Raw genomic sequence first — 27,813 nt, forward strand, 5'->3', positions numbered from 1 at the left:
TGGGGGTAGTTTACCTCTTTGTGGCTGCAGACTGAGCAAAGGAATCCAATTGTAGTAGGTTGTTAATTTGAGTAGATGAAACTAGAATAGAAATTGCCTGTCTTGAAGTCGCAGCATTTAAGTTCTTGTTTTTTTTGATTTTGATTTTGATTGCAGTTTCCATAGGCGAAAAGGACATTAAGGACTCACAGAAAGCCACTTGGGATATGAAAGGATGGGGACCCAAAAGCAGTCAAGTATCCTATATAAGATGCAATGGTTTCTATGGCAACTGAGGGAATGTTACCGAACTTCACTCATTTTTCGCTTATTAAATAGGTATACTGTCATGTTAAGTCTGCAAGTCATCAACATGGATGTTAGTGGTTTTGATTAGTCCATGCACCAACCCATCATAGGAATGGAAAGTAGCACAAGAGATTTTCTGTTGTGGCCATGTGGGCACAAAGATAATGTAATGGGTCAGGATGTTTTAAATGAGAGCAAGACTTAAAACATTTCCAGAATATCTTAGTTTTAAAATAGCACTTAACTGAGTTGGAATGATTTTGTCTGTGTAGCACCTTCAGCAGGGAATAGAACAAAAACAATGTCATATGTCATATTAATTGCAAATTCAGGGTATAATATTTCAAATATTCACTAGGAAAGAATTTCAGCTATGTGGCAAATTAAATTGCTTGCTTATAAAAAAGTAGCATCTTCTGTCCAGAAGGCAAAGTAGAAACTGGAAATAAAAGTTAATTCAAACACTCCTTGGCCTAAAGCAACAAGAAATTAAAAAACCCCAACCAAATAAAAATCAACAAAAAAAAATCCTTGTCATTTTATTTAGTAGGGCCTCATTTTCCCTGTCAATGCAATGACTGTTCTGGTCTTTTTATGCCTCCTTATTTTCTTTTGGCTCTCCTTTCTACTAGCTCCCTCTATTTACTCTACACAGAAAGCTAGGGATGTCCCATCAAATACACAATATTTGCAGGAAAGAAAGACGTTAGGAACTGTGCTAAGCAGAATTCAGAGAAAGACGTAGGCTGGGCTGTACCCTCGCCAGAACACTACAATTTTAAAAATCATTACAGTATACGTACGATAAGTCATTAAAGATGTAACAGAGGTCAAGAGGTCCTACAATTCCAAACTTCTTCCCCATTTTCACTTCCTGACCAAATAAGCTTGAATACTATTTTAAAAACTCAGTAATTTAATTTAAATTAATTTAAATTACATTCCTAAAGGGAGAAAACACTGAGAATGAAAAACAATATACATAACTACACATGGATGCTTACAAATATCAAAGGAGAGTAATACACTCACATAAAGAAATGTTCTTTCCTCTGAAGAATAGGAGATATTGTTAAAATCCTTGATTAAACAATTATATTGACTAATAGGAAGAATTAATATATTAACTTATCATAGGGGAAAAATTTAATCATAGGATCACAGAATCATAGAATGGTTAGTGTTGGAAGGACCTTAAAGATCATCAAGCTCCAACCCCCCTGCCATGGGCAGGGACACCCTCCACTAGACCAGGTTGCTCAAAGCCTCATCCAGCCTGGCCTTGGACACCTCCAGGATGCTTGGCCATAAATATATAATAGGTTAAAATGTCTTCAAAGAAGGCTATGAAAGAAAACTAGACCTTGATTCAAATTTCTACAGCTCTTAACACAATGATGTTGTGTTCCATGATGAGGGAGTCTCAAAAGGAATTGTTTCTGCTGAGAGAATTATGACAGCAAAGGCTTAACTGTAGACAAGTTCTTTCCTGATGTCAGAACATAAATCTGTAGTTTCTCTGAATGAGCTTAGCCTGACAGGACGATCCTATAACTGCCCTCATTTTAAAGCCCATTGTCCCCAGTTCCACTGACCAAATCTAGAATCCTTTACAGTGTAAATAAAGTCCCAATGCCATAGATATACATATACATGCCATGCAATGGGAGATTTCCTGAAGATTGTGGTGGAAGCACACAGGAAGAGTTCTGTTTAGCTCCTCACTTGGACAAGGTGCTTATATAAACACATTAATTCTTGGAAATACCCATAGCAGTGTTCAGAGTAGGACATTTCAGTCCTGAAATGAATGTTCAATCAGGATTAAAGGGCCTCTCTTCTCCATTTTAGCATGTACTTCACCAGGAAATATTGAAAGGTTTGTGCTCACGCCTCTGAATGCGTTCCAGAGCCTAACAGACATGTAGGGAATCCTCAGAAGAAAATGTTAGATCCAACAGATATGGCTGTCTCTTCAATATGCTGTCTTTTCAGAATTCCGGGCTTAATTACAGTGTCTATTGAGTTATTAATGCTATTAATCTAATACAAATCTAATATGAACATCTTCTCAAGGAAAAAGGTGAAAGCTTCTCTGCCATGGTGATTTGACTAGCAACACTAAAAAAGAAAACTAAGAGCAGGATATCACATGTATTAAAATCTTAATTCAATTTCATAGAAAGCAGCAAGAGAACAGAGGATCTGTTTCAATACACATTAAATACAAAATACATGGTTCCCTTTACCTTCAGCTATTTTTCAGGATAAAGTATAAAAAGCTTTCCATTTTTTTGTATTAGTTATCTGTGTACTGTAGCCTGCTAGCATTGCTTGTGATGTTACTGAAGGTTTAGAAGAAAAAAATAAAGTTTTGATTTTTAATGTGACTTAAAAAGCTTCAGGTATTTTACATATTTGCATATGTGCCTATGACATGGGAAGATGTTCATAGTTCTCATTTTAAAAAATCTTTTTTTCACCCTTTGATGTGAAAAATAATACAAAAAACTTACTAGTGGATTACTTAGGAGGAAGAGTGACACAATACACACAGGGATAACGAATACTCAATATAAATAAGAATTAGTGTTCACTTATCACGAACATTTTTATTTCTCATCAGTCTAACAGCTTCCTCAGTTCAGTATGAATCTAAGAGTTTTTGAAAGATTTATGCATTTCACTTGCTAATAGTGTGAGTCGGATTGCACTTACAGTGTATCTGTTTCTGCATAAGCAGAGCCATTCACCTCTTAGACAACCTGGTGTTTGCACACTATCCTGCACACTAATGATTTAGAGAAAGGTAAATAATAGCTCCTTAATCCCTTCCTGCTTAATCTATTCTTAATAATAATTTTTTTAAAAAGGTGAGTGTTGGAGCTATCAAGCAGATCTGAGTTACAAACATCACTCAGAATAGAAGGGAAATGAGAACACGTACACATAAAGCAAAAAAAAAAAAGTAGTCAAAGTTTGGGGAAAAAAAGTACCGTCACTTGTAAATTCTAAGAACAGCTGTAGTTTTTGTTCTCCCTTTTTCAAAACCTGATGGTTTGATACTGGAGCAGTGCAGTAGTCAATTTGTCAAATGTGACTATACATAGAATACGCACAGAGCCTTCTCACAGCAGGGTGGGAACTCCACCCCCTTTAGGGCCTCAAGAAATCTCTGCAGGGTAAATATATAGCTGGTGTTGTAAACACAAAGTAGAGCGAGACAGAATTCAGGAAACTCAGGCTAAGTTCAGAAGATGTTTACATTGACTACAAAAATGTGAAAACAGTGTTTACATTGAGAGAGGCTTTCTTTTCTGGCTTAATACAGATTCTCTATCCAAACTTGTCAAAACCTAATGTACATGCTTTCTAATTTTTAATCTGAACTTGTCTCATGGAAACTTTTTTTTTTTTGCTTTGATTCACTTGTTTTATCTAATGCTGGTTTTTAAGCAGTTGCATCTATTGCTGCCTACCTCCAATTTAATTTTGTAACATGGAAATGTTACTATTTCAGTAGTTTTTCTGATAACTGCAGTTATGGATACATTTTCATTTTTATGCAACAATGATTGTTGTGTTAGCAGATCTCAACTGGCTACTATACTTTTTAAATGATGTACTCAAAGTATAATTCAACAATGTCTTTCAATGTTACTTCATATTCTTGAATTGTTGTAAGATTTTTCATTCACTCTTGCATTTAAATATGGATCACCTGCAAGGCCTTGAGAAGTTTAATATGTTATTTTGACACTGTTGTGCTAACACTACGGAAAAAAAACAAGGCTGTATTCTACAAAGTACCTGTGGGAATTCTGTGGCCAAAGCCGGTGAACTGGATAGGCACTTCTATCAATACCATTTCTGAAGGTCATTGCTGTTCTCTGTATACTCTATTCCTCCGGAGAAGATTGAATATTTGTTCAGAGAAAGTGTCTGTATTTTTCAAATAGAATATGAAAACCTGGAATGAGAACCTGGCCGCAGTAAAGTTAAAGGGATGTTTTCCATAGACTGCATTGAATCTAGGATTTCATACCATGGAGATTCAATAATAGTGTGCCAGTTCACTTTCAGCAAAATTTGAAGCTAAAACCAAAACGGAGTAATTTTCTTGCTCCACCTTTTTCCTTCTTTGTATCAAAAAATCCTTGCTACTCAAGTGACTATGTCTAGAGATGCCAAGCTTTGTGTTTAAAACTTAGCTCATACTAGAAGTTCAGTTTTACTACAGACTCATGGTTTTCACATTTTCAGATATGAATGGTAATACAAATGGCTTTGATTTCTGTTTAAAACTATTCACTTGTCCCATATATGACTTGACTTCATCTAGCTACAGGGTATGACACTGTGTACTTTTAATGTCCTCTGAAATTATGGTCTGAACCATGTTTAAAGTTCATAGCCAACTTCCCACACACCAGAGAAGTGCATACTTGAATAATAACTTTTTTCACTATGTTCTATTTGCATAATTATTTTATCTAGAAAATCTAGTTGCATTTTTGTACAAACTGATTTTTATTTTTTTTTCACAGACTGGTGAAAACTAGTTTTCTGAACTAGGTTATGCACAGACTTTGGTCCATTTAACAAGGTCAGACTGTTTACTCTTGATCAAATTCTTTCCCACTGTAAAAAGGTACTTTTAAATGCCACATTCCAAAACCAGTGCCAGTAAGTCACTGAAGCATATTTTCCCACAAGAACTGATACCATGCACATGCCCCTCCTTATTTGATTCTTCTGGTGTTTAAATTACACAAGGTGCAGGATGTCTTTAGTGTCACAAATCACTTAAATCCGTACATAGCTTAGTAGCACTGAATCTACACAGTGCCAGCTGTGTCTTTATTAACTTAAATAGTCCCATTAATTTCAAAGCAACAGTGTGTGAGCAGTATCAGACAGTGAAAAAGAAACAAAAAGAAAATTAAGTACGAAATTTAAATATAAAAATAAACCAAGTGCAAAATATTCACTGTTGATTTAAAGACAGACAGCCATATTTGCCTTATAAATTGGCTTAGTTCAATGAAGTAATGCCGATTTATACCCGCTGAAGTACGTGGCTATTATGACTTGCTGCAACAGCCGTAAGGAAATGTAAACCAGTAAAGCGCTTCCAATTTTTAGGCTATACTTCCAAGCTTGTTTTCATTTTATGGAGCAAGAATATAAATATGAAAACAAAATTAAGGAAAATACCATTACATTAAGAAAATGCATATCTACTTCTGATCCTCTCTATTTAGATGTTACACTGAACATGTTCTGAGATATATTTTTTATTAATGTAACACGGCACCCAGATCAACCCAGCATACTAAACTGCACACCAACATTTTCAAATTTTCCAGCAACCATCTTCTGCATTTTAAGAAAGACTTGATTGGTTCTGTCCTTGCAAATGCAGTATGAAGCAGAACATATAAGAATCATGTGAAAAATGTATAGCCAAATAAAGCAGGGTTAAAAAGCATTGTCTAAATCTTTTTCTGAGATGGACTGTCATTACAGTACCAGTGATGGAAGTATATTCCTTGAAGTGATCAATAATATAATTGCAAGGTAGCCAAAACTGTACTGCCTCTAATGAACATAAGAAATATATATTACTCATAGTGAATATTAGGAGACATTTACTCATGAACTCACATAGAAGCTGGTTAAAAATATAGAATAGTCAGGAAAAGTGTGTTTGATAATACTTTGATTCAAACAGAACACCTGAAAAATTCACCCTCATCCAAATGAAAAAATATTCAAAGGTTATCCTATCTGTTTTCTCACTGGAATTTCAAATCTTTCAACATGACCCTTTGCACTCTAACATGAAATCCATACCATACTCCTTTCTTGCACTTGAAGAACTCAGTCACACTGTTCAAAAGAAAGCACATAAAAAAACCCCAGAAACAACTGAATTTCCATGAATAGTCTTAACATTTAGTGAAAAAACCTACCTGTTTTCCATACTTTGTAGTGAACCCTGTAAAAGAGCTAAAATTTTTGTTCATCATCACCGAAGAAGTGCCAGGCTTTATGCCAGAGTGAACTAAATAGCAAGTTAGTGTGTTCCATGGAGCCAGTCAGTACAAGTGGTGCTAGTACCAACTAGCACTTAGTGTGCATCTGTCTCAATGGTACTGATATTCCAAGTGGATTAAAAAAATAGTACTTCATGTTTCTCTGAAAACTATTGCCGTAAGTGGCATTATAAGATGTTCATGCCACTCTAGAAAGCCTCAACTGATTTACGGTACTCCCAAAGATATTATACACTGGCAGCTCCTGATAGCTTTCATTTTCAAGCTCATACCTTACTTTTAGGGGTAGTAAGATTGTCACAGACTTAGGCCTTGCATTTTCTTACACCTAAAATCTTTTTTGCTATGTATATAACAACGTATACATAGAAGGAAAACATCCCATGTTTTTCGAAGACACAACATCCGCAGGCTGTATTAGTTTCTAGCATCTTCTGCATGAAAATTTAATCAAAATAGGGGACTCATATTAATTTTTATAGGCTAGGTATGGAGGTGCAAGAAGACATGAAGTGATGATGGAAGTAACGTATTTCTTTGTTTTGCTTCATAAAAAAGTAGTAGAAAATCCTGTTTCCCTAAACAAATCAAACAGGAGGATACAGTTTTCCTCTAGGAATCACTCCAAATACTCCACCCAGAAGCTCTCAGCTTTTTCAACATTTTGCTGTATATGTTCCTATTGATGTCTGTGTATGACTTGTGTGTGTGTATCTCATTCGTGCACTGCTTCCCGTTGCTTCTCTCACTCTGACAGTTATCTTCTCAAACACCACTGGCTCTTCTACACTTCTATTCAGATTTCAGTCAAACCTGCTCACCCACATAGCTTAGATTCCTAACTGGCCTTGGATATGTTGTGTATTTTGGGTGGTGTTTCTTATTATTTCAGAAAAGAGCTTAATTGCTTTTGCAGATTTATCCAAAACATACCAGTGCTTTTATGCTTCAATTAGACTTCATTTCACTGGGCGGTCTCAGCTTTGCCCATATCTTGATGGAATCCTTGATAGTGATGTTCTTTATGACTCACCAAGAGCCCAAATGGCAATGGTATCAGGACTGACTTGGGCTGGATTCATTTCAGCTGACTTCATACCATGTAGATGTTCACATTTGAACTTGTCACCCTTGACAGTCAGTGGAAAGAAGTAAGTCCTTTTAGAGTCTGATTCACCTGACCTATGTTAACTGTCTTCTTTAAGCTGAGATAACTCACTCTTCACTTTACTGGTTATACTGATTAGGACATCTCCTTTAATTACTACTAGGCTAGTTAGTGGACTAGTTAGTGTCTACACTTGGTCAGACAAATCTCACTGACAGTATTTACATGTCAGGAGATATTAATACAGCCTTCCCAATCCCCTTTTAGTTTTTCTTCTTTTGTCCAATTTCTTTTCAATGGTTTCTCAGATATCGCCAAGAAATATTTTTTTGTTTTTAAGAATAATAGGTTGTCTGGGACAGAGAGACACCTTGGTACTTTAATCCTAATTGGGAATGTATCACTGCTACATTTTTTTTCAACTTTCTTTTGGCAGCATGTATATATATTTGATAGGTGCTCAGCGGGGACTGGCTGGGCAATGATGAGCTTGCTACAGGATTTATCTATTGGCTTCCTATTCACCGATCCATTTATTCAGGTCAACATTGGACATTGATACTCTCTGAATTTCTTTAGTATTGATTTTTACCCCCTAATTTCTCTTAGCACTCTGAGACAGTATCGAACCCCGCTTTTTAGAAGCTTTTGTGCATGTCATAAGCCATTGAGAATTTTTAACTCGTGAGAGATTGTCACCAATTTTTCCTAAGGAAGATGTGAGCTCTTTGAAATTAGGACAGTTTTGTGCATCAACCAAGTAGTCCAAATCTCTCTGATTCCTGTCAGGAGAATCATGGTCCCTGAAGATCCATGCAGTGTGCATGATGTAAATGTAGATCATTAGCTCATATCTAGACATAATGAATGATGAGGCACACTATACCTTTAATTACTTCTATATGCTATCAGAATGAATATTATATGCTGATTCCAATCCCTTCTGTGTTGTTCTACAGAGGTACATAGCTAAACTCCAGCTTTGACTGAAAAGTTTCAAAACTGCAGATACCTGACAGAAGTTTTCCCTTACATTTTTGGTGCAACTTGCCTGGGATCTCACACCTAGTGAAGAACTAATTCATTACAATGTCTGCTACTGTCAAGCCTCTTGGTTCCTTGCTTTGTGTATCCTCAGCCATCTCAAAAGATGGCCTGCTGCTAACAGCTAATATTGACTGGTGGGCTTCTCCTCCATGCTGAGGTCCAAACACATCAGTAGCCATGTGCTTCAGTGGTACTCTCAGTGACACTGTAGCAATCTGAATATATCTTTCTCTTAGGAAGAAACTTCTTTGCCATACAACCATAGCATATCCGCACTTGTTTTCCATTTTCTCCATGCCCTCCACTGAGTAAAATTCTTCCTTTAGTTTGAGCAGGGATTTCCCAATCCCAAAATGTGTAACAGTTCAATAAGCACAGCTGAATCTTTTACTGATACCTGTAGTTACCACCTGCTGTTTCTCCCTGCTCCTTGTTGATTCTGTATCTCACCTTTAACTTCCAGACTACTACCATCTGCTACCATCACTGTGTTATCCAAAGTTGACAATAAATTCCACCTGCCAAACAACTTTTCAATTCACATAGCACAATGCTCTTCTCTGGGAAGTTTTTAACTGAACAGGGGATCATTCCAGTTGTCCCAGTGGATAAGCCATAAACATTTGTCCTTCTGTAAACTACATGATAGGTGAATACAAGTCTTTTGAGGATGCACATTTCTTTGCCAACATATTCCTCACAGTTCCACTTAGGGCTGGGCTTGCAATCAGAACTTCACCAAGGCATTCAATCTGTCCTATCCTCAAACTTTCATACAAATGACAGGGAAGATACTGTAGAGATTTAAGCACCTCTAAGTTTGGGTTTTGTTGAGTGCCATAAGTTCTTTCCATACTACTGAAATAATCTAAATCTGTGGTGTTTATGCATCAATATTGCCATGGAACTGTAAGCTCTAGAATTTGTGCCCAGTATGAGCCAAAAAGAGTTTTGAAAGGATTTTGAAAATGGATGGGCTAAGGTAGAAGAACATGTAAGAACCACCCTCAATACTGAAAATTAAAAAGACTTACTCTTTTGTTCACTTATACAGCTTTTCACCTAAAATCATTTTGTAATGTTGGTCAATGCATAAGAGAACTTTCTGTAATAGGAACACAGGTGGGTGGCTGTGGAGTTGACAGTTCTGTACAGCTGCAAGTTTCTTGTCTTTAGTGGAAACTCCTCCATTTGTAGATTGCATGCACAAGGTAAAAGACCTCTTTTGGAAGCAACTCATCATCAACTAGGCATTCTTTCTCCTGTTCTGCAGAACAGAATATATGTATTTTCAGATAATTTGTGATAGGAATAAGACTGTTAAAAGTGTTGAGCTTTTTCCAAAGCCAGGTAATTTACCTTAAGTATGGCAGATGAATCTGTGCAGAATAGGAGAAGAAATACTGTGGACTGCCTTTTCCACTAGCTATTCAACTTGTCCCAGCCAAAGACCTCTTGCTGAACTGTCTCCAAAGTTTTTTTGATAGTTAGTGTACTTTTCCCCATCCTTTGGACCCACTTGAATTTATCTACTGCTAACAGTAAAGGTGAAAAACAACTACTACAGCATTAAGGGTACTACTTATTCATTGTAATAAACAGTAATTCTTTTAAGTTAAAAGTATTAATTTTGGATGCTAATAGTCATATAAAATATGGTGCTGTCATTTTCTTTTGAATGATAGCTACGGGTAAACCCAAGAACTAGCTGAAGGCACACCTCTGTCTCTACATATTTCTTCCAATCTTATTTCTTCTTTCCTGCTGGTCAACAATGAACTAGCTGTTTAGATGGCAGGTTTCCATGGTTACAATCTTCCATGGGGCCCACATGGTACAACTTATATCTTTGTTAAATCAAAAAAATATCTCCTGCTTCCTAACCAGAAAGTCCCTACTCTTGTTATTCCAGTTTTAAATCTACAGAACAAAATCAGCATGAACTTGCAGGTGGTTGCTTTCTCTCCTTTTTTGCATCAGAGTTTTCTCCTGTATCTGTGCTTACTAGATTATTTACTCATGTTTTGTAATGCCAGTTGCTTTTTTTCCCCTTCTTTTTGTCATCTGCTCTTTGTCACTCAGGATCAACAAATGATAAAAAATCTGATCCTGTTTCAAATCAATCTGAACTTTAAAAGCAAAAATGCACTGAGTCTTCAAGTTGTACGCAGTCATTCCTCTTTTTTTCTTCTCTACTGGAAAGCTACTACAAAATGCCTATGTCATTACGATAGTTGTGCTGGAGAGCAGAACAACTTGCTGACTGCAAACCAATTGCCCACAAAGCAGTTCTTCTGTCCTGATCACAAGTTTAAGGGATATTTTCGTACACTGTATCCACAGAAGGATTTTGCCTAGCATTCACTACAGAGATAGCAAAATCCAAGTTGTCATTAGTTTATCCACTACTTTAGCTGTTCTGATTTGCACTTGAATTCTACAGACTCCATTTTCAAATTCAGTTTTCCCAGTTTTGCAATGGACAACTTCTGTGTGCATTTCAAAACAATTAGAAGTTCTATTTTCAAATCTGCTGCTTAAGTTTTTTAGCATGTCTCATCCAGCAGCTAATTTATGACTTTTCTGCACATTTCATAGAGCCAGACATACATTCGAATAGACCAGTGTTGACTGCTGCTACTCATCTGTCTGACCTAAACAAAAACACAAGCCACTGCTTTTACCTCCAAAGTCTAACTTTCGGTCTGGAGAGATTTCCTGAACTATATTGTGAGGTTTTGTTACACAATAATATGTCCTGGCTGGTTTGTATTTTTGAAAAGCATTCTGTAGTCATCTTTCATGACACTTATATTTAAGCAAATTATTTCTTAATCTTGGCATTGATGTCAGTTTTTCTTGTTTTATAAACCAAATATAGTATTTTTTCTACCTACCTACAAATGCAATTTGTCAGGTCAGAATCTCCTTTTCCACTGTCTTTTAAACATAGAACTGTTCTCCTAGAGTTTAAGACAGGCAGATTCTGTGGTAGCTGTATCACCTTCTGATTAATTTCAATAAGAAAATATTCAATTTCCATGGCAAATCTTACAGATCCCCAGAGTGCATTTGGCTTCTTTGCTTTACCTTGATTTCAAAATACAATCACTGCTAATGTGTCTTTCAGGCTCTGTGTTATGTGTATGTTGTAAGAATGCAAGTGTCTTCAGGTGTCTCTCTCTTCCCCTGTCTAGCTCTTAGTAGTATCCAAGGCCACTCAGACTGATGGCTGTCCTTGACACCTATACCACGGCCTTATAGCATCTCCTAACAGCTGAAGCTGAGTATAAATTCTGAAGAAGAATCAGAGCTGGGCTGCCTATAAAGGCTACTGGAAGTTCTTCTTCCTGCTCCCTTTCCTCACCATTCATGTAGGGTACAATGCTGAAGTCAGCTTCCCTGGGATTTTCAGTAGGTGTTTCTATTATTTGAGCTGGGAAAATATAAGTCTGCAGGATGCCCACTAAGTGAAAAAAATTATAAACAGACAGTATCCTGACAGGCTCATTTTTACATCCAGGTGTTCACTTTGCTTCCACAGTAGCCTATGTTTCTGCTTACTTTCATGTGCTGGTTTTTCAGCTCAAGTCCTTGTTGCAGGTTATTTGTTAGCCAGTTCCAAGTTTATCCAAGCTTTTCTGGCATCTCCTATTTCATGGAAAGCCTTCTGATTAGGTTTTCAGCAGTCAGGTTGCTTGTTGTTCACTGATGTGTCTTGCCAGATTCATCCCATTTCCAGATGGCAAACGTTGCAACCAGACTTCCCACTCCATCTGGACTTCTTCAATTTGCTGTCCCAACAAAGATTCCATTTTTGCCTTCAGATCATCTTTCATGCCTATTTGGGAAACTTCCAGGTTGCCTTTTTGCTTCTTTAGTAAAGTGTCTCTCTCTTTTATATCTCATTTTAATTCTTTGTGCTCTCATGCCAGCCTTTATTTTGACTGTAGCCTCCTTTGGTTTATGAGACCATCTCCACTATTTGCTCTATCTCATCTTAATAAAGCTAAGTAGCTCACCATTTCTTGCTTCGGAAAATTATTTTACTCTGATATTTATGACAATCCATCTACCTTCTGAAAGTTGTTTCCATTCGGGGTGGAGCTCGTGAAGTGCATCTTTTTGGAAGAGTTGACTAAATAATGAACATGAAATCTTGAAGGGATGTGGAATGGGCTGCCTCAGTCATCAAGATTTGCCAACTGCATCACAGACATTAATCAAGCTCTCTCTCAAGTTCAGTTATGTTTCTTGCCTGCACTGGTCCTACTGTAAGCTGCTTCAGAATCTCACTACTTGTTTTCTAACTTCCTGTCTAAAGTTATTTAAGCCCAGTTTAAACTATTTTTTTTTAAACTTGTGTTCTCCCTCTCTGTCTTCCTCCTGATTTTTTGAGGTATCAGCTGTATCTACTCTCAAGATGCAGTTTGTTAAATTAAGTCAGATTGCAGAAAATAGTGTCCCCTCTTCCCTGATAGTTAGACAGAAATCTGTCCTTCCCTGTGCCTGTTCCTGTCCAAAATCATCTCTCAACCACAGAGAAACTGAACAGTTCACAGTATTCAAGATGAGGTCTGATGAACTAATTTGCTTTGTGGCTTTGGTATTTTCTTATTTCTAATAAAATATTCTACGCGCAACAGTCTAAATTTCCATTTTCTGTTTTCATCCATCTAAACAGTGACTCATAGCCTGCCTGTGGTCTTTGCAGCTTGTTACCAAGCTTTTTGTAAGATCCCCACAACTGAGGAATTCACCTTGTAACTCAATAATTCTTTTAGCTTTACATATTTTCCTCTGGATTTATCCACTTAATTATAGAAGATGGGAAATCTAGAGAAATGTAGTTTAATTCATTGGTGCCCTATAATTTACTGAAATATGGATAATTTAGGACTTTTATACTTCCACTGTTTATCAAATGAATTATCTTTTCATGTTTTGCAAGGATGAATGTATACAGCAATATATGACCGATTTCTCTAATGCAGGAAGCCAACTACAAGGCCTTGGCCATCTGTTACCATTCAGCATATAATAACAAAGAATATAATGGAGTTATATTAAGAATGGGAAATTGGAGGCTGGACATCAAGGAAACTTTCTGAGAGTGATTATATAGAGGTTTTGGAACAGGCTCCCATGGGAAGCGACGGAATCCCTATTTCTTGGCAGGTTTAAAGTTAACTTTAGAAATTACATAACAGAGAACAATCCTCCCTGATTCAGAAAAGGACTGGATTATTTCAGGTCTCTTCTGCTTTTGACCTCTACAATTCCACACTAACAACACTGAACAAGTACTAGATAGTGTTAGGCTAAGAGAAATTTCCTCGGGTGTACCTGTGCAAGGGAATTGTCGCTTAGAAATACCTTCTGCGGCAGGACTTTGGCCAGTATGCAGAGGAAATTTACAGACACTTCCCTGCCACTGCAAAAATGTGTCAGAGACTCATTTTTATTATATGTTAAGCCCTAAGAGCATTTCCATCAGCGGTGTACAGATGCCTGCCTTCACTCTGGAAGAGCAGGAGCTCCAAGGAGAGTACGCTGTTTTCTCTGCTCCTCTTCCTTTGTCTGTCTCACATTCAAGCACCAAACAGGCCCATGCCTGCTTACCCTGTCTGCTCTGATAAGAGCATAACCTGAGGCCGTATTTTAGTGTTTCAGGATGGTTTGAAATCATGTGGGAACAGTTTTGTAAATACACAGGGAGAGACCTTGTCAAACAATCAAATTGTTTTTACAATCCAACCCACTCAATTATCTCTGGGAGTAGATGTAAAAACAGACCCGCTTAAATCAACAGAAAAACAGTACAAAGAAGATGTAAATCACTGGGTGGGGGAAATGCACCACATATTTTTACATCTGAAAACAGAAGACAGAATTAAGGTCACACAATAGGAGGATGCTCCTTTATAGTATAGAGAAAATACACAGTAGTAATTTTCTGCCTTTCTTTCCCCTGTTTACACCCCTTCCCATTTTTTAGCAGATTAAGCACAGTGTGTTCCTTATAAATTCAGTTCTACATCCTGAAGTCTGTTCACCAGATATTTGTATGAAGACTGTAAGCCAGTACCGTACTACTACTAACAATATCTACTGTATCTTCCTAAGTGAAAGAGAAGGAAAATAAAGAGAAGAGAAAAAAGAACATTTCATTTTATCTTATCAACACGTGAAGGCCTATTTGCACTTAGTATATTTTTCTTGCACCAATGGAACTGTACTGCTGCAAAATAATACCAAATTTCACCCAGAGGTGAACAGGGAGTGCCTCACAAAAGCAGAATTAAGAGGAATTTAAGTAAAATTGTCAGGTGTCTAACTTAAAACTGAATAAAGACCTTTTCTTACCATGCAGAATTTAACTGCAGCCCAAAGTATAAATGGTTCAACAAGGAAGAAGATTAATTTATGGAGGACGGGTACTTCAGTAGTCATTATAGACAATGATCCAGATACAATCTCCAGCACTGGAAACTGCTAAATTTCTGATTACTCGAAGCTGGTTCTTACTCTCCTTCCTAAGCAACCTCTGTTGGACATTATCCTTTGACAGTGCGCACTGTAAACCTTTGGTCCAGCCCAGCAGAAACCTCCTTTGTTCTGATATGAACTGTGCTTGGAGTTGCACCTTTTTTTCCCCCTTTTTCCACCAGTACGAGGTAAATTTATTCTGCAAGGTTGCACTGGTGCAGTTGCAGGGCTGCAAAACATCCTCAGCTCAGTGTGGACAAACTCTGTCATCACATGATATATATTCTAATGTTTGCAGCTCTGAGAAGGAGCTTTCTGGCACAGAAAATATTCTCGTGTGGAGCCAATTTGCTTCTTTACTGTGAAATAATTTACTTTATTTGAAAGATTAAAAGATAGGCTTTTTATCATTCATGATAAACCTGGGCCTGAATCAGAACAGAAGGTTGCATTCCCTGCATTCCTGACAGGTCTTGAGGGTGAGTTGTGGCATCAGCTGCGGAGGAACAGCACAGAACCCAGGCCTTGGCCCTCAGGGGGATAAATACTTCAAACGCTGATACAGATGCCCTTAGAAGTTTTCTTAAGGTCAGATACAGCAATAGCCTTAAATGAACCAGTAAGTTGTTCATCTAACATCTTCAAAACAGTATAAGTCAGCATGAGTTGCAAGGTTTTGAAAAACATTTCCGCCTTTGAGTTGATTTAGTTATTCAAGTCCTCAGCTTAAGACTTCAGATGTGGTTTCATAACTGACTCCAACAAATCTAAGACTGTGGTGTCTACAAGTGGATGACCCCATCTTTCTGCTCACCCTCCCCTGTGTGTCAGTACTTTCACTCACGTGGCTGCACAGTGATTTGCATCTGCCAATCTACCTGAAATGAGTAGCTACTTCTTATGGGGCTCATTTTCAGTTGGACTGACTGCAAGGGCGTGACTGCTAATGCCAACACAAGGGAAGTGATGGGAACGTGTCGTGGAAAGCAGGACCATCCTTTCAGCAACAGGAGAAATGTTACATCTACTTATGCTGACTGTGAAACGGCACCCTTAGAATATTATCTCTAGGATGTGTTTCTAAAAATAACAACCTTGCCATAAATCTTCTGTCTCTCTATGACATAAAGAAGCTACTACTCCTCTTCCAGACAAGTCTTAAAAACGTTAAAGTTTCTTACAATGGGCAACAAAAAATAATAGTCAGTTTTGAAAATGAGCTTATATGATCATAATGCAGATGAATAAAAGCAACTTCCATTCCAATTTCCTAACTTTGTCCATGTGTATTTTTGTATTGCCCTTTGATAATATTGTGACACTGAGCAATCTGTTTTTTCATAGTTATTTTCATATAAATCTGAGTGAACATCTGATCTGACTGAAGTCAACATAAATATATATTGAAACATTTGTAGTCAGCTGCAGTCTTTACTGTCAATGTACTGATGATGATTTTTGTTCTTAAGATGGTTCCGCAGATAAATGACTCATTTTATGTGATGCAAAAAACTTTCCTACAGGGTGTTTGAGAGGATGCAATAAAGATTCCTTCAGCTATCCAGATGTTAAAATATCAGAGAAATTAACTCATTTCTTCACAAAGCCACATACATAGACTTTCTATGCAGAACTGTGTGTTTGTAGGGAAGACAGATTTTCCCAAAATAAGCCAACCAATTTAATCATACTTCATTCCTAAATAGCCACAGCCTTTCAGCAGCAGCACTGACAAGCTCAACAACACATATTTTGATCCTCTGGGTGTCTGTCTGTGACCCATTTTCCTTTTCAGGGACATTGGGTGGACTGGAGAAATGCGCCATGAGGAAGGAACTGGAGCTTGGAGTTCAGATCTAAAGTGATGTGCTTCCTCACGACTGTGAAGTCTTAGTGCATACCAAAACAATGTCACTTCCACCTGTCAAAGAGAGGATGATTTATGCTCTTATCAAATGATGCATGAGATAAAATCTAGTGTCACTGTATTGATTCCATGAGGGCACTCTTTAACCCAGGCTTTCGACTTTGATTCACCAGAGGCAGGTGCTTGATTACTTTCCACAGGTCTGCTCCTATGTTTGATGTTAACTGTGAGCTCTAAATAGATTGCTGAATCAGGCCCATTTAGGGTTACCCAGTGCATCTCAGGTTAAAGCCGTACTGCAACAGACTCCAGGTCTGGTGGAACATGTCCAAAGTAGAAATAGACTCTGCAGGTTGTATTACATGAAAATAAATATGTGGATTTTGGGAAGCATAGTATCAGAAACAAACGGCCATTAAAAAAGAGGGGAAAAAAACCCCACGAACAAGACAAAACAAAAGAAAGTTCTTTGACTGTGCTCTCAACTATCATATTAGCTCAGAGGAGCTTACATTCACATTATTTACTAACAGGTGGCATTTATTTGAAAAAATTGGACACTGTTGCCCAATGCAACAGTGGACAAAAAACAGGAAAACACTCGTTCCTCTTTGGAAGAGGGTTTCTCTATCTTTTTTGTTGTTGTTTTTGTTGCTGTAACTAATTTATATATTTATTTTTGCAAAGTAAGCCCAGTTAGTGAAAATTATTTTATGCTCCCTTGCTACTATACCAACAAAATTAAATCCAAGTTCCTGCATGATGTGACATGTAAACCATTTGTGCTGAAGTGACTGCCAGAAATGGATGGAAAGTTTTTATCCTGAAGAAACACTGAAATAAAATGCTAGCGTAATCTAAAATTATTCACTGACAGTAACTGCAGGATGTTTTGTGTCTTCTCTTTTTAATTGTCAATTTAGCTGAGTCTAGTATTTAACAGCTTAGAGCATCAGCAGAGAAAGTGATGTGTTTTCCCTTCTGATGTTCAGTAAATCTGAAAACAAGTGTTATTGTTTTTTTTTTTTTTTAAGGAAGACATAAACCAATTTTGTTTGCATTTCATGGGGAAAAAAACCCATCAGCAGTGCTGCCACCTAAGGTAAAGCACACATGTTTTCAAAGGAAGTATTATGAGTGTGTTACAAACACTAACATTTTGCCAGTTTCACTCAGATCCTGAGGCAAGTCAGGTTTTAAAAGCTGGACAGCTTCAGCTCCACCTAGATGCTGTGATCACCACTGCTTATCTCACTCAGCATTCTCCTGTGCCATGATTAAGCTTAATTTCCTTTGTTTAAGGCAGTTAGAAGTCCACAAAAATAGATAAATGGCATTTTTTATTTTTCATAATATAACTTCAGATTTTCCAGTCAGCCGCTTGCTCCTTTGCTCAGAGAAAGTTAGAACTGAGTGCCCATTTTTCTGCACCGGGAAAAAAGTAACAGTTCCTTAGCTTTTGCTATCAAACTCTAAGATTACACAGCCACATCCATCCACCTCCCCTATCCTATGGAGCTTCTCTGTTATCACAAAGCCTATTCAAAATTCCCCCAAGGGTCAAGACCAACACTTGAAAAAGAGTCTAACTTTGTACAAAACCAAAAGCGTGCCCTATTACCCACCATCTGAGACACCCCGGTACAAACTTGCTCTTTCTGGTGCTGTTATTTCAGAGCTATATCAGTTCTCAGTCTGACCACAGCCAGGAGTAGTGATCTTCACCCTGCCCCCTCAAGCCTGCGTAACATTACTTTGAATCTTTTATTCATTCGCTATCGGAAATAACAAGAGATTTCTTTAAATGACAGCAGTATGCCCGGATGACTGATCTGCCAGAAGGATTCTTTAGCATTGTGGAAATAACGGGCTATCAGAGAGAGACTGCTTTGAAGTTACCATTTGCAGCACCCAGAGTACTAGGGCTGGATCAGTTTTTACTGGATTACTTTCATGGCAAGCTCTTTTTGTCCCATCTGAAGAGTTTCTTTGTGAGCAATGAATGAGGATACATCTTGGGAACGATCTGATACTTCAAAAGATGATTCTTGTAGTTTATCTTGCAATAAGCTTCTCTTCTGAAGGAAACGCTGCATAGCCCTTGTATTGATCATAATGATAGCGCATGCAACATGTATCACTGGGCTGTCTGCACTATTGCTTTTCAATATAACTTCAAAGAAAATCCTCATAAGCTAGGGGTGTTATTAATTGATACATGTGTAGATTTATGCTGTCTTTTATAATGCAACCATTTTTTTTCTGCAAACACTTCAAAACAAAGCTGGTCCAAAATGAAAGTTTACTCACTGCCTGGCAAAGAAATGCAATTTAGACTATTTTGGGAACAGTACAGTCAAGAATATCTGTATGTTTGAAAACCAGAAGGTTGAGGTTTTTTTTTTTAGGTTTTGTTTCCTGTACTGAGTTTTAATGGAGGAAGAAAGAAAAAGAATTGGCACACCAAAGCAGCTAGCCAAAGATAAAAGTTACATTTAGAAAAGGAAAACTGACAGCCTGTGTCAGCTAATACACATTTAGTAAAAGTTTCTAATCAGAACTCAGTCTGTAGGAGAAATGATGACTGACATTTAAAACCATACCACATTATCACATTGTAAGGAACACTCCCCTATAGGTTTCTACATATGCAGACAAAAGTTGATTTTGAAGGTGTTAAACACTAGGTGTTTTAAAACAATAAATTTTTAACTATAAAAGGCCATTGTTATAACTGTTTTTTTTTTAATAAAAAAATAATGATACAGTAAGTTCTAGGTGTGAAAGCTATTATCCATGCCTTTGTCATGGGTCACTAAATAACTCAGTTATTTTAATACCCTTCAGCGTAGCTGCAATGAAAGCTGAATGCTTGTGTGAACACAGTACAAATTTGCACGTGGACAATCCCTTAATCTGAATAACTCCTGTTCTTATAGCACTAAGGGTACTAGCTAATGGGTTTTGAAGCATGCAAGTATTAGATACTTGAGCATACATACATCCTTTGCATAGCAATTCTGGCAATGTTCTGTTACAAGTAGGTCTTGATACGTTTCTGCCTCAGCAGACATGCTCTATTTCTGGGTCTTTTGACCTTCCTTCTTATACGGACTACATGATCATGGACAAACTCCTGCTCACTTCTGTACTTATTTTTTCCTCATTTTATGGAAAACTTTTTAAAAACACCCTGTTGGAAGTCTTACAACACTTTGCAATTTTAGCTTAAAGAATTTTATGGATCAATATGAATACTAATTGAAGCTGTTTCTCATTGATTACTGGGAAATGAAAAATTACAGCAATTCAGCAACAACCTTTTTCTCCTTTTGTTCAAACTCTGTTTTGAGTTACCCACGATCAATCCTCACTGACCTCAGCAGAGAGATTCTTTCAGCTTTGGATTAGGCTACATCCTACAGACACTGAAAGAAAACCCAGCCCCAAACACAAATTTACATATGCTTTATGCAACAAGGATACTTTCTTATGTTTAGCAAGACGGTATAATTTTCTGTTGTTTCCTGCCTTCATTCACACTGAAGCCGGAACTCAGGATGTCATAGTTACATCACACAACAGTGGGAAGACTCTTACAGCAACTAACAATAACAACAGATTGCTTTTTATCAATGTGAGCCAGGTTATTTTCTACAGTACAATGTAAAATGCAAAGTGGACTCCTTTCAGTTTCTTTTCTGAGCAGTTCTCCCTTTCCTGTCCTTAGCATAAGTAATATTGCCATGGCAGTTGTGATATTCAGAATAGAAAATGGAAAAAAATATTTCATGCGCAGGTGACAAAACCAAATGACATCCAACATCCATGCAGCATGTTTACTCTTCAATGCACTTCAGAGATGCTGTGCCAAGCTAACAGCAGCTGATTCTGGGGGCAGGGCCAGCAAGCGTGGAAATGGGGTCAGAAAGCGAGGAGCTGGCGGGGCTTCCCTACCAGCATTAATGCAGGAGAGGGCCAGACCTTCTGGGAGTGAGCTCATGTCTGAGACAAAGACAACCAGGAGAGCTACTGGGAGAGGGGCAACAGTGCCAAGGGGCCTAGAGATACTGGAGGTGCTCTTTAACACCTGGCTTGGGAAATAGCTGTGATTTTGGCTGCCAGGTCCACTTGAGCTGCCTCCAGCACAGCCCTAATTGGAACCATTCAGTAACATATGGGAGCAAGCATCTAACCTGTGTTCACAGAGACTGAAAATCAGAGGCATGAAAGTGTGGCATTTTCACAAGTATCTGTGTATTTTTTCAGGCAAGTTACCTTTGGATCAGCAACAGTCTTATCTTAAAATAGGTACTTCATAAAACTTCACCATACCTGTCTGGCTTCATGTGTAAAAGAAGTCTGTATCACAACAGAATGGAGACTGACAAGAGTTTCAGAAAACGAGCACATACCTATCCTTCAGCAAGCAGTCATGATTTAATTTAGAACCAGTAATCAGTAATTAATTACTTTTACAAAGTAACCACAACAACCCAATCCTGGTGGGATAGCAATTGTTCTTGGAGACACAAGTTACTTCAGTTGCAGAGATGGTTTTAGAAGCAGTGTTATAAGATTAAAAAACCAGGAACACCAAGAGTAAAGCACTTGCTGCATTAAAAGAAAAATAAAAGCCTGCAGAAACTTACCACTGAGGTAAGAGCCATCTGAAAACTGTAGATCCGTGCAAGGCCAAAGTCAGCTAACTTTATCTGGCCACTGCTGGTTACAAGGATATTTTGGGGTTTCAGATCTCGATGGACCACGCGATGTGAATGCAGAAAATCCAGCCCCCGAAACAGCTGAAGCATCATATCCTAAATATAAAGAAGAAATCAATATGCAATTATCACGACAAGGTGCCAAACATGTAAACTCCCTGTCATAATCTGCAAAACTAATGTAATAAATATTGACTTAATATTCTGTGATTCTGTGATTCTGTGATGTGCACAGGAGATAAAAACACCTATTAATATAAAATGGACAGGATGTTGCTAGAACCAGCTGACTTGAAACAGGTGTCCTTATCGAGTTAATGTATTGTTTCTAGTTGAATTATATGAGGTTGACTGATAGAAGTACAAAGACTGCTCAACATACTTAAAAGAAATAGCAAAAGCATGTCTGTAAATCCCAGTACAACTTCAAAAGAATCCTGTCCAAGTAAGAAAAATACATAGAAGCTTTTTGCTCTTAACTTTAAACCATACACCACTTTGCATCTCACAAGTTTATGCTTTGTCCCTCCCCGGTGGAGTGAAATTTTATCATTCACTTCAATAGGCACAAGGATCTGCTTCAATCAGTAAAGCTGTTTAAATGACAATTTTGCTGGAATTTAATGTTATAGAGGGAAAAAGTTTACTTGGCAAAACATGTTGTATAGAGTTTACTGAATGGGACAGAAATCGCCTTTAGATCAAAGTTTAGCACTAAAAAATCATAAGTAACAGTTCTCATTTTGCTTTCTGTTTTTTTGTAATAATGCATATTTCGATGACATTTTTCACAGCTGAAGAAACTATTATTTCATCTGTACTCATGTTTTCACGTTAATCTTAGTAACATGAAAGTAATGAACCAACAGACTCAAAACTAAATACCAGAAATCCCCTGAATTCCAAATTAGAAGGATACTGTCAGCTGGAAAATTATATTAACAAAACAGGCAGTTACAAGAAGATGCTGCAACACGTAAGAAATAAAAGGAAAAAAGTTTATTAACTGTTTGCACTTGACTTGAGTTCATGAAACTCAAGCTCTGTGTTTGCTGGCACCATATGCCCTTTCTATAGGCCACGCAGCAGGGTATCTGCCAATCCTGTTATTAGCAACCAAAATGATTTTGAAGAGGTAGATGGCATGAAACATGAGAAAAGGGAAGAAGAATAAATTGAAGTTGGTTGATTTTGTTCTTCTCTATGGACTTGGGAATTTTTAAAGTAAATATTCAAGGCACACTATTAAAAGAAATGATATCTGAAAATGGGTTTAAAAATAGCTCACTACATTGAACTTGATACTATTGCTTTAGCTGGATGCATTTTTAAGATACACTTTATAGACATTGCTATAAAATTTAATAAAATATTATTATTTTAATGTATTGTTCCCCGATCATCTCTACAGAAAGTATTACAAAATGCATAGATATTAAGGCTGGAAGCTCTAATCTGATCTCCGATAGAACATAGCCATTTCTATATGGCTATAACTGCTTCTGCCAAACAGTAGTGACAGTGGGCAGCTCATGAAGTAATCAGTATTTATTTGAAGACCCTGACACTGGAGATATTATAATGGAATTATTGATGCTGTGACAGCATTTAATTATTATCACCTCTGAAGCATGGTGGTACTGGTAAACTGAGATCCCCATTCCCTGTTAGCTGATGCCTTTTATTCCATTTGCTTCCTCAGGAAAAACTGAGATTAATTAATTAATTAACTAATAGGGATTGCTCCTTTAAAACAAATATACAAAGTGTATTGAATCCTCTTATATCTATATAATTTCCCTTTGCAGTTCAGAAATATGGGGAAGAGCTAGGACTACAGCTCTGCAGGTTTCAGTCATCAGCAGAATTAATACATGTCATATCTTCTCACTCGGTGCTATTTTAACTTAAGTCAAACCCCAATAGTTTTTGGATCAGTCTTGCAGATGTGAAGAACACGCCAAGAACATTTAAGCACACGGTTATCTTAAGAATGTACTTAACACTTTCACTGAATTTGGGTCTATTTTTTTTTTATTAAAGGTAGACATAATATCAGAGAAAATAAGAAAATAATTTAAAGAACTTAAGGATTAGTCAGTAGACCCTGGGAAGTCCCTTTCTGGTGACATTTCTGCATCCTACTAATTTGTCAAGTATGTAAACTCATTCCTGCAGTTACCAAACATATCAAGAATATTTTTTTTCCTATGACTGATGCTGGTTTTGTTTCAACTTTCTTCCTCAGACTCAGACAATGCAATTCTGCTCTGCTAGTTGCAAGTTGCGAGCAATGCCTTCAGTTTCTAAATTCAGAGTCTTCTTCCAGGCATTGGTAAAAAAAGGAAACATTTGAAAATGGAAACTGGTATATCTTTTCTTCTCCCTATAGGACTCAAAAGATGAATATAATTTACTGAAGTTCTCTTCACACATAAAAAATGAGATGTGCAGCAGAAAAGTATACCAGGAAAGTGTAAATTTAAAAGGTATTCAAAAGAAGAAGGAAAACTGGGGAAAAAAGTGCTATATTTTCTCTTCCAGAAAATTCAGAGTTAGTCCATACAGGCTATTCTTTAGTATTCATTTTGGACTGTTTATACTCTTTTGCTATCCCTTATTACTTACTATTACACATATGAACAGATTTCTGTTCAAAATTATCTTGGAAGAACAGCCCAAAGATTTGTGTGTGTAAAGAAGGTCACTTTGATGTAAAAAGACCATTTGATATTTGTGATTCATTCTTGTCCTGTTTTTAAATTCTCAGCCAGTTAGAAAAAGAGCAGAAACCAATTGCACACGACATAGGCTTATTATTATGCACTTTAAATACTGAATATCAAATTGCACAGATTAGAATTTGTTTGCACAAATTATTTATTTTAAAAAGAGGAATAAATAGATTTTCAGTATCAAAGCAAACAAAAGAGAGTGCTTTTAAACTACTTTTTTATCCATAATGAATGGCTTTGTGCTGTACATAAGCCTAGTTAAAAAACATTAGGCCTCACATTTGGAAAATTGCTTCATACTCTTAGCCAGCCACTTGCAAGAAACATCAGTCTTGGCTGTGTGTTTTCCTTGATACTGCAACTAGTATCAGAAGATACTAACCTTGGCTAGCAAATTGGATAAAGGCTGTAAACATGCACAAGCCAGATCACTAGCTAATTAAATCAGGATAATTCCACTCATCTGACGGAAATGCATCAATTTTTATGAGTGATGATTACCCAGTATTAACTCAATTACCAAGATCTAGAAATAACTGCATGAGAGTCTTCATGTTCTTCAAGGATTAGCTGGCTCCATGTCTGCTTTTCCCTGCAAAATTTTCTGTGGTATCTAGGCATACAATACCTTGGAATTACAGTTAAAATCGTATTTCAAAAGTTAATTGAAAAATGATCAATTCTACTCAACAAACAAGATTCATGCCTTAACAGATTTCAGGAACAAGCTCTAATGACTCATGATCAAACCTCTACTGACGTCTATCAGATGTTCTTTGGATATTGTATGTTTACAAACACAGTCAGAGAATAGCCTCTGTTGTTTCAGATGTCTGTTGCTTCTAATATCACAAAACCTACAATGCTTGTTGCCTGAGTTGAAGATACATACATTATACCACTGTGATTACTGCCAGATAATCATGGTTTTACAATGTACTCTCTTTTCAGGCTACATTTTCAATGTGGTCCATGCACAAATCTAAAATATTTATCTGTAACTCAGTTGAAAACTGAGCTATTTTGGGCTGCAATGAACAAAAACACTTTCCTTAGAGGCAAATATGTAGCATTAATTTTGTAAATGCCTCATAATGGAAACAGTTAGGAGCAAATTTTGTTATGGAAATGCTTCATCTTTTGCATGTTCCACCATATATGGTGAATTAATTATCACGCAATGTCAGGACTGAATTACGATGAACTTTTCAAGCCATATTACATCACAAGTCTCAATTATACACAGAAATACATCCTGCATATTCTGCCTCTAGTGTCAGTGAAGATGGGGACATGCTTGGGTTAGGCTGAGCAGCTGTTGTTGCCACCTCTGCCAAAGGTGGCTTCACAGCTCACTCTTCCCGACCCAGGGGCAGCAGGCGCACAAAGTCTTGATCTCCTACAGACTTTTGTCTCCTCCTCGTCCTGCCACCTCTTGACTCTATACTTCATTGACCTCTCTTAACCTTCCTCCAGCTTCTGATCCATAAATCCTTTCCAAGCCATTGGTTTTCAAAATACCACTCTCATTCTTTAAGAGTCACCCACCATCTTGACTTCCATCTAAAATATCTGTCAATTGCCTGCAGTAATTTAAGCTTGTCGCTTAAGACCAGTCACATTGTCTGGTATACCTTGCCTGCCTAATCCCAGAGAGGATGGTATGACTGTCAAACAAATGATTCAAGTATCTACTCAAAGAAAACAGAAAATACAGAGTTGTTGTGGGTGTCAGTGCCCAGAGCCCTCTGTCAGGGGACACTGGGGGCTGCCCTGAGCTAAGCACAGCCGGTTCCAGATGGCTCCAACAGATCCACCACGGGGCACATCTGGGCCCATCAGCCGCAGTGGTAGCACCTCTGTGAAAACATACTTAAGAAAGGGCAGAAAATGCTGGAGGGAAAAAGGAGGAGGGAACAAAAGGAGTGAGAAATGGCACAGGGAACACCAAGGTGAGAAGAAGAGGAGGAGGTACTCTGTGGTGGAGCAGAAATCCGCACTGCAGCCCATGGAGGGCCCACATTGGAGCAGGTGGATATTCCTGAGGGAACTGCAGCCTGTCAAGAGGACCTACGCTGGAGCAGGCAGAAAGTGTGAGGAGGAAGGAGTGGCAGAGATGAGCTGCTATGGACTGACCACAACCCCTCTCAGACCCCATGCCCTAGTGCTGCTTGGGATGGGGAGAGTCAGGAGTGATGTGGAGCCTGGAAAAAAGGCAGGAGAAGGTGTCCTTTGAATGTTTGCCTTTCTGTTTCCCAGTCCTTGAATTAGAATGAAATATCTATCTTACTTGGCATTAAACTAAGTTAATTTTCCCTGAGGTGAATCTATTTTGCCTGTGATGGTAATTGGCAAGCAATCTCCCTGTCTTATCTCAGCCCATGAGCTTTCTTCTTACTTGTTCTTTCTTATTTTCTGTAGCCATCCTGCTGAGGCAGGAGGAGTGAGTGAGTGGCTGGGGGGGAGTCTGGTGGTCATTTATCACACCATGATAAAGGTGTAGATGCTAGATTTTGTCTTTGTAAAGGGGGACACAGTGCAATGAAACCTGAAGGAAAACACCAAGAATAATATGTCTTCAGAGAACACATGCACCCAGAGGTAACATACACATATGAACGGCTACTTGTTATGTGAAGCTCACGTTTTTCCTCTGCTGACTAGTATGTGAAGAAAGAAAAACTAACCAGATTCCCCTTGAACACAGTGATGTGAGTTCCTAATACCAGAGAAAGTAATTCTGTGGAAGCCCACAAATATACCCAATCATATCACCAACTAAAAGCAACACAGTACAGATGTCTGTCAAGTACAACAGGCCCTACATTTGCACTAATGCACAGGATTTTTATGGCTTTTTTTTGGCTTTTTTTTTTTTTTACCTGCTTACTTTTCCTCTTCCTGCTCAATTTCTGTGCTAACATTTGGTAAAACCCAACAATCCTGTGGAATCTCCTAACATTTCTCCTACTCCTCTATGGAGTATCTCACACACCTGCGCAGCAACCTGTATCCTTTGCCCAGAGTTTCTGTTTATTTGTAACTCATTTTCCTCTTTTTGCCGAGCAGAATAGAATGTCCCTATTTTAGATGGCAGGTGTTGGGATAATTGTCCTAAATATTTCCTGTAGGAGTGTTTGTGAAAGAGACAACCACAAGTGTAAGCAAAGGGGACAAGTTTTAGACAGCAATGTGTAATGAATCAGTCAAGCCGGTTTGACAAAAAGGCTCCCTGTCTCTCCCTGAACAGCAGGATTCTCTGAGCAGAAGAGGAGCAGGATGAGGCTTCATTTGTATCCTACAGGATTATACAGAAAGCCCAACCATCAAATTGCTTTCATTTTAAAGGGTGTTTTTTAAACATGCTGGAATGAAAGTTTAAAGAGTTTTCACATTCTCTGGGGCCTATTTTTGAAGCAGAGTAATTACAGCACTTCTATGGTTATACTTTGTAACAGACAGTCAACATTAATTAATGCCAAAAAAACAATGGCAT

At 37.7% G+C, this 27,813-nt stretch overlaps 1 protein-coding gene across 1 annotated transcript in view; it reads right to left on the reverse strand.

Moving 5' to 3' along the window:
- Positions 1-27,813, reverse strand: part of LOC104466740 (cyclin-dependent kinase 6-like) — a 71,695-nt gene that overhangs the window by 19,064 nt on the left and 24,818 nt on the right. The window contains exon 5 of the mRNA XM_010080266.1: positions 21,511-21,678. Within this exon, the coding sequence (XP_010078568.1) occupies positions 21,511-21,678 (168 nt within the window). The remainder of the gene's footprint in view (positions 1-21,510; positions 21,679-27,813) is intronic.

The sequence above is a fragment of the Pterocles gutturalis genome, unplaced genomic scaffold (assembly GCF_000699245.1).
Source record: "Pterocles gutturalis isolate BGI_N339 unplaced genomic scaffold, ASM69924v1 scaffold8519, whole genome shotgun sequence".
Classification (NCBI taxonomy): domain Eukaryota; kingdom Metazoa; phylum Chordata; class Aves; order Pterocliformes; family Pteroclidae; genus Pterocles; species Pterocles gutturalis.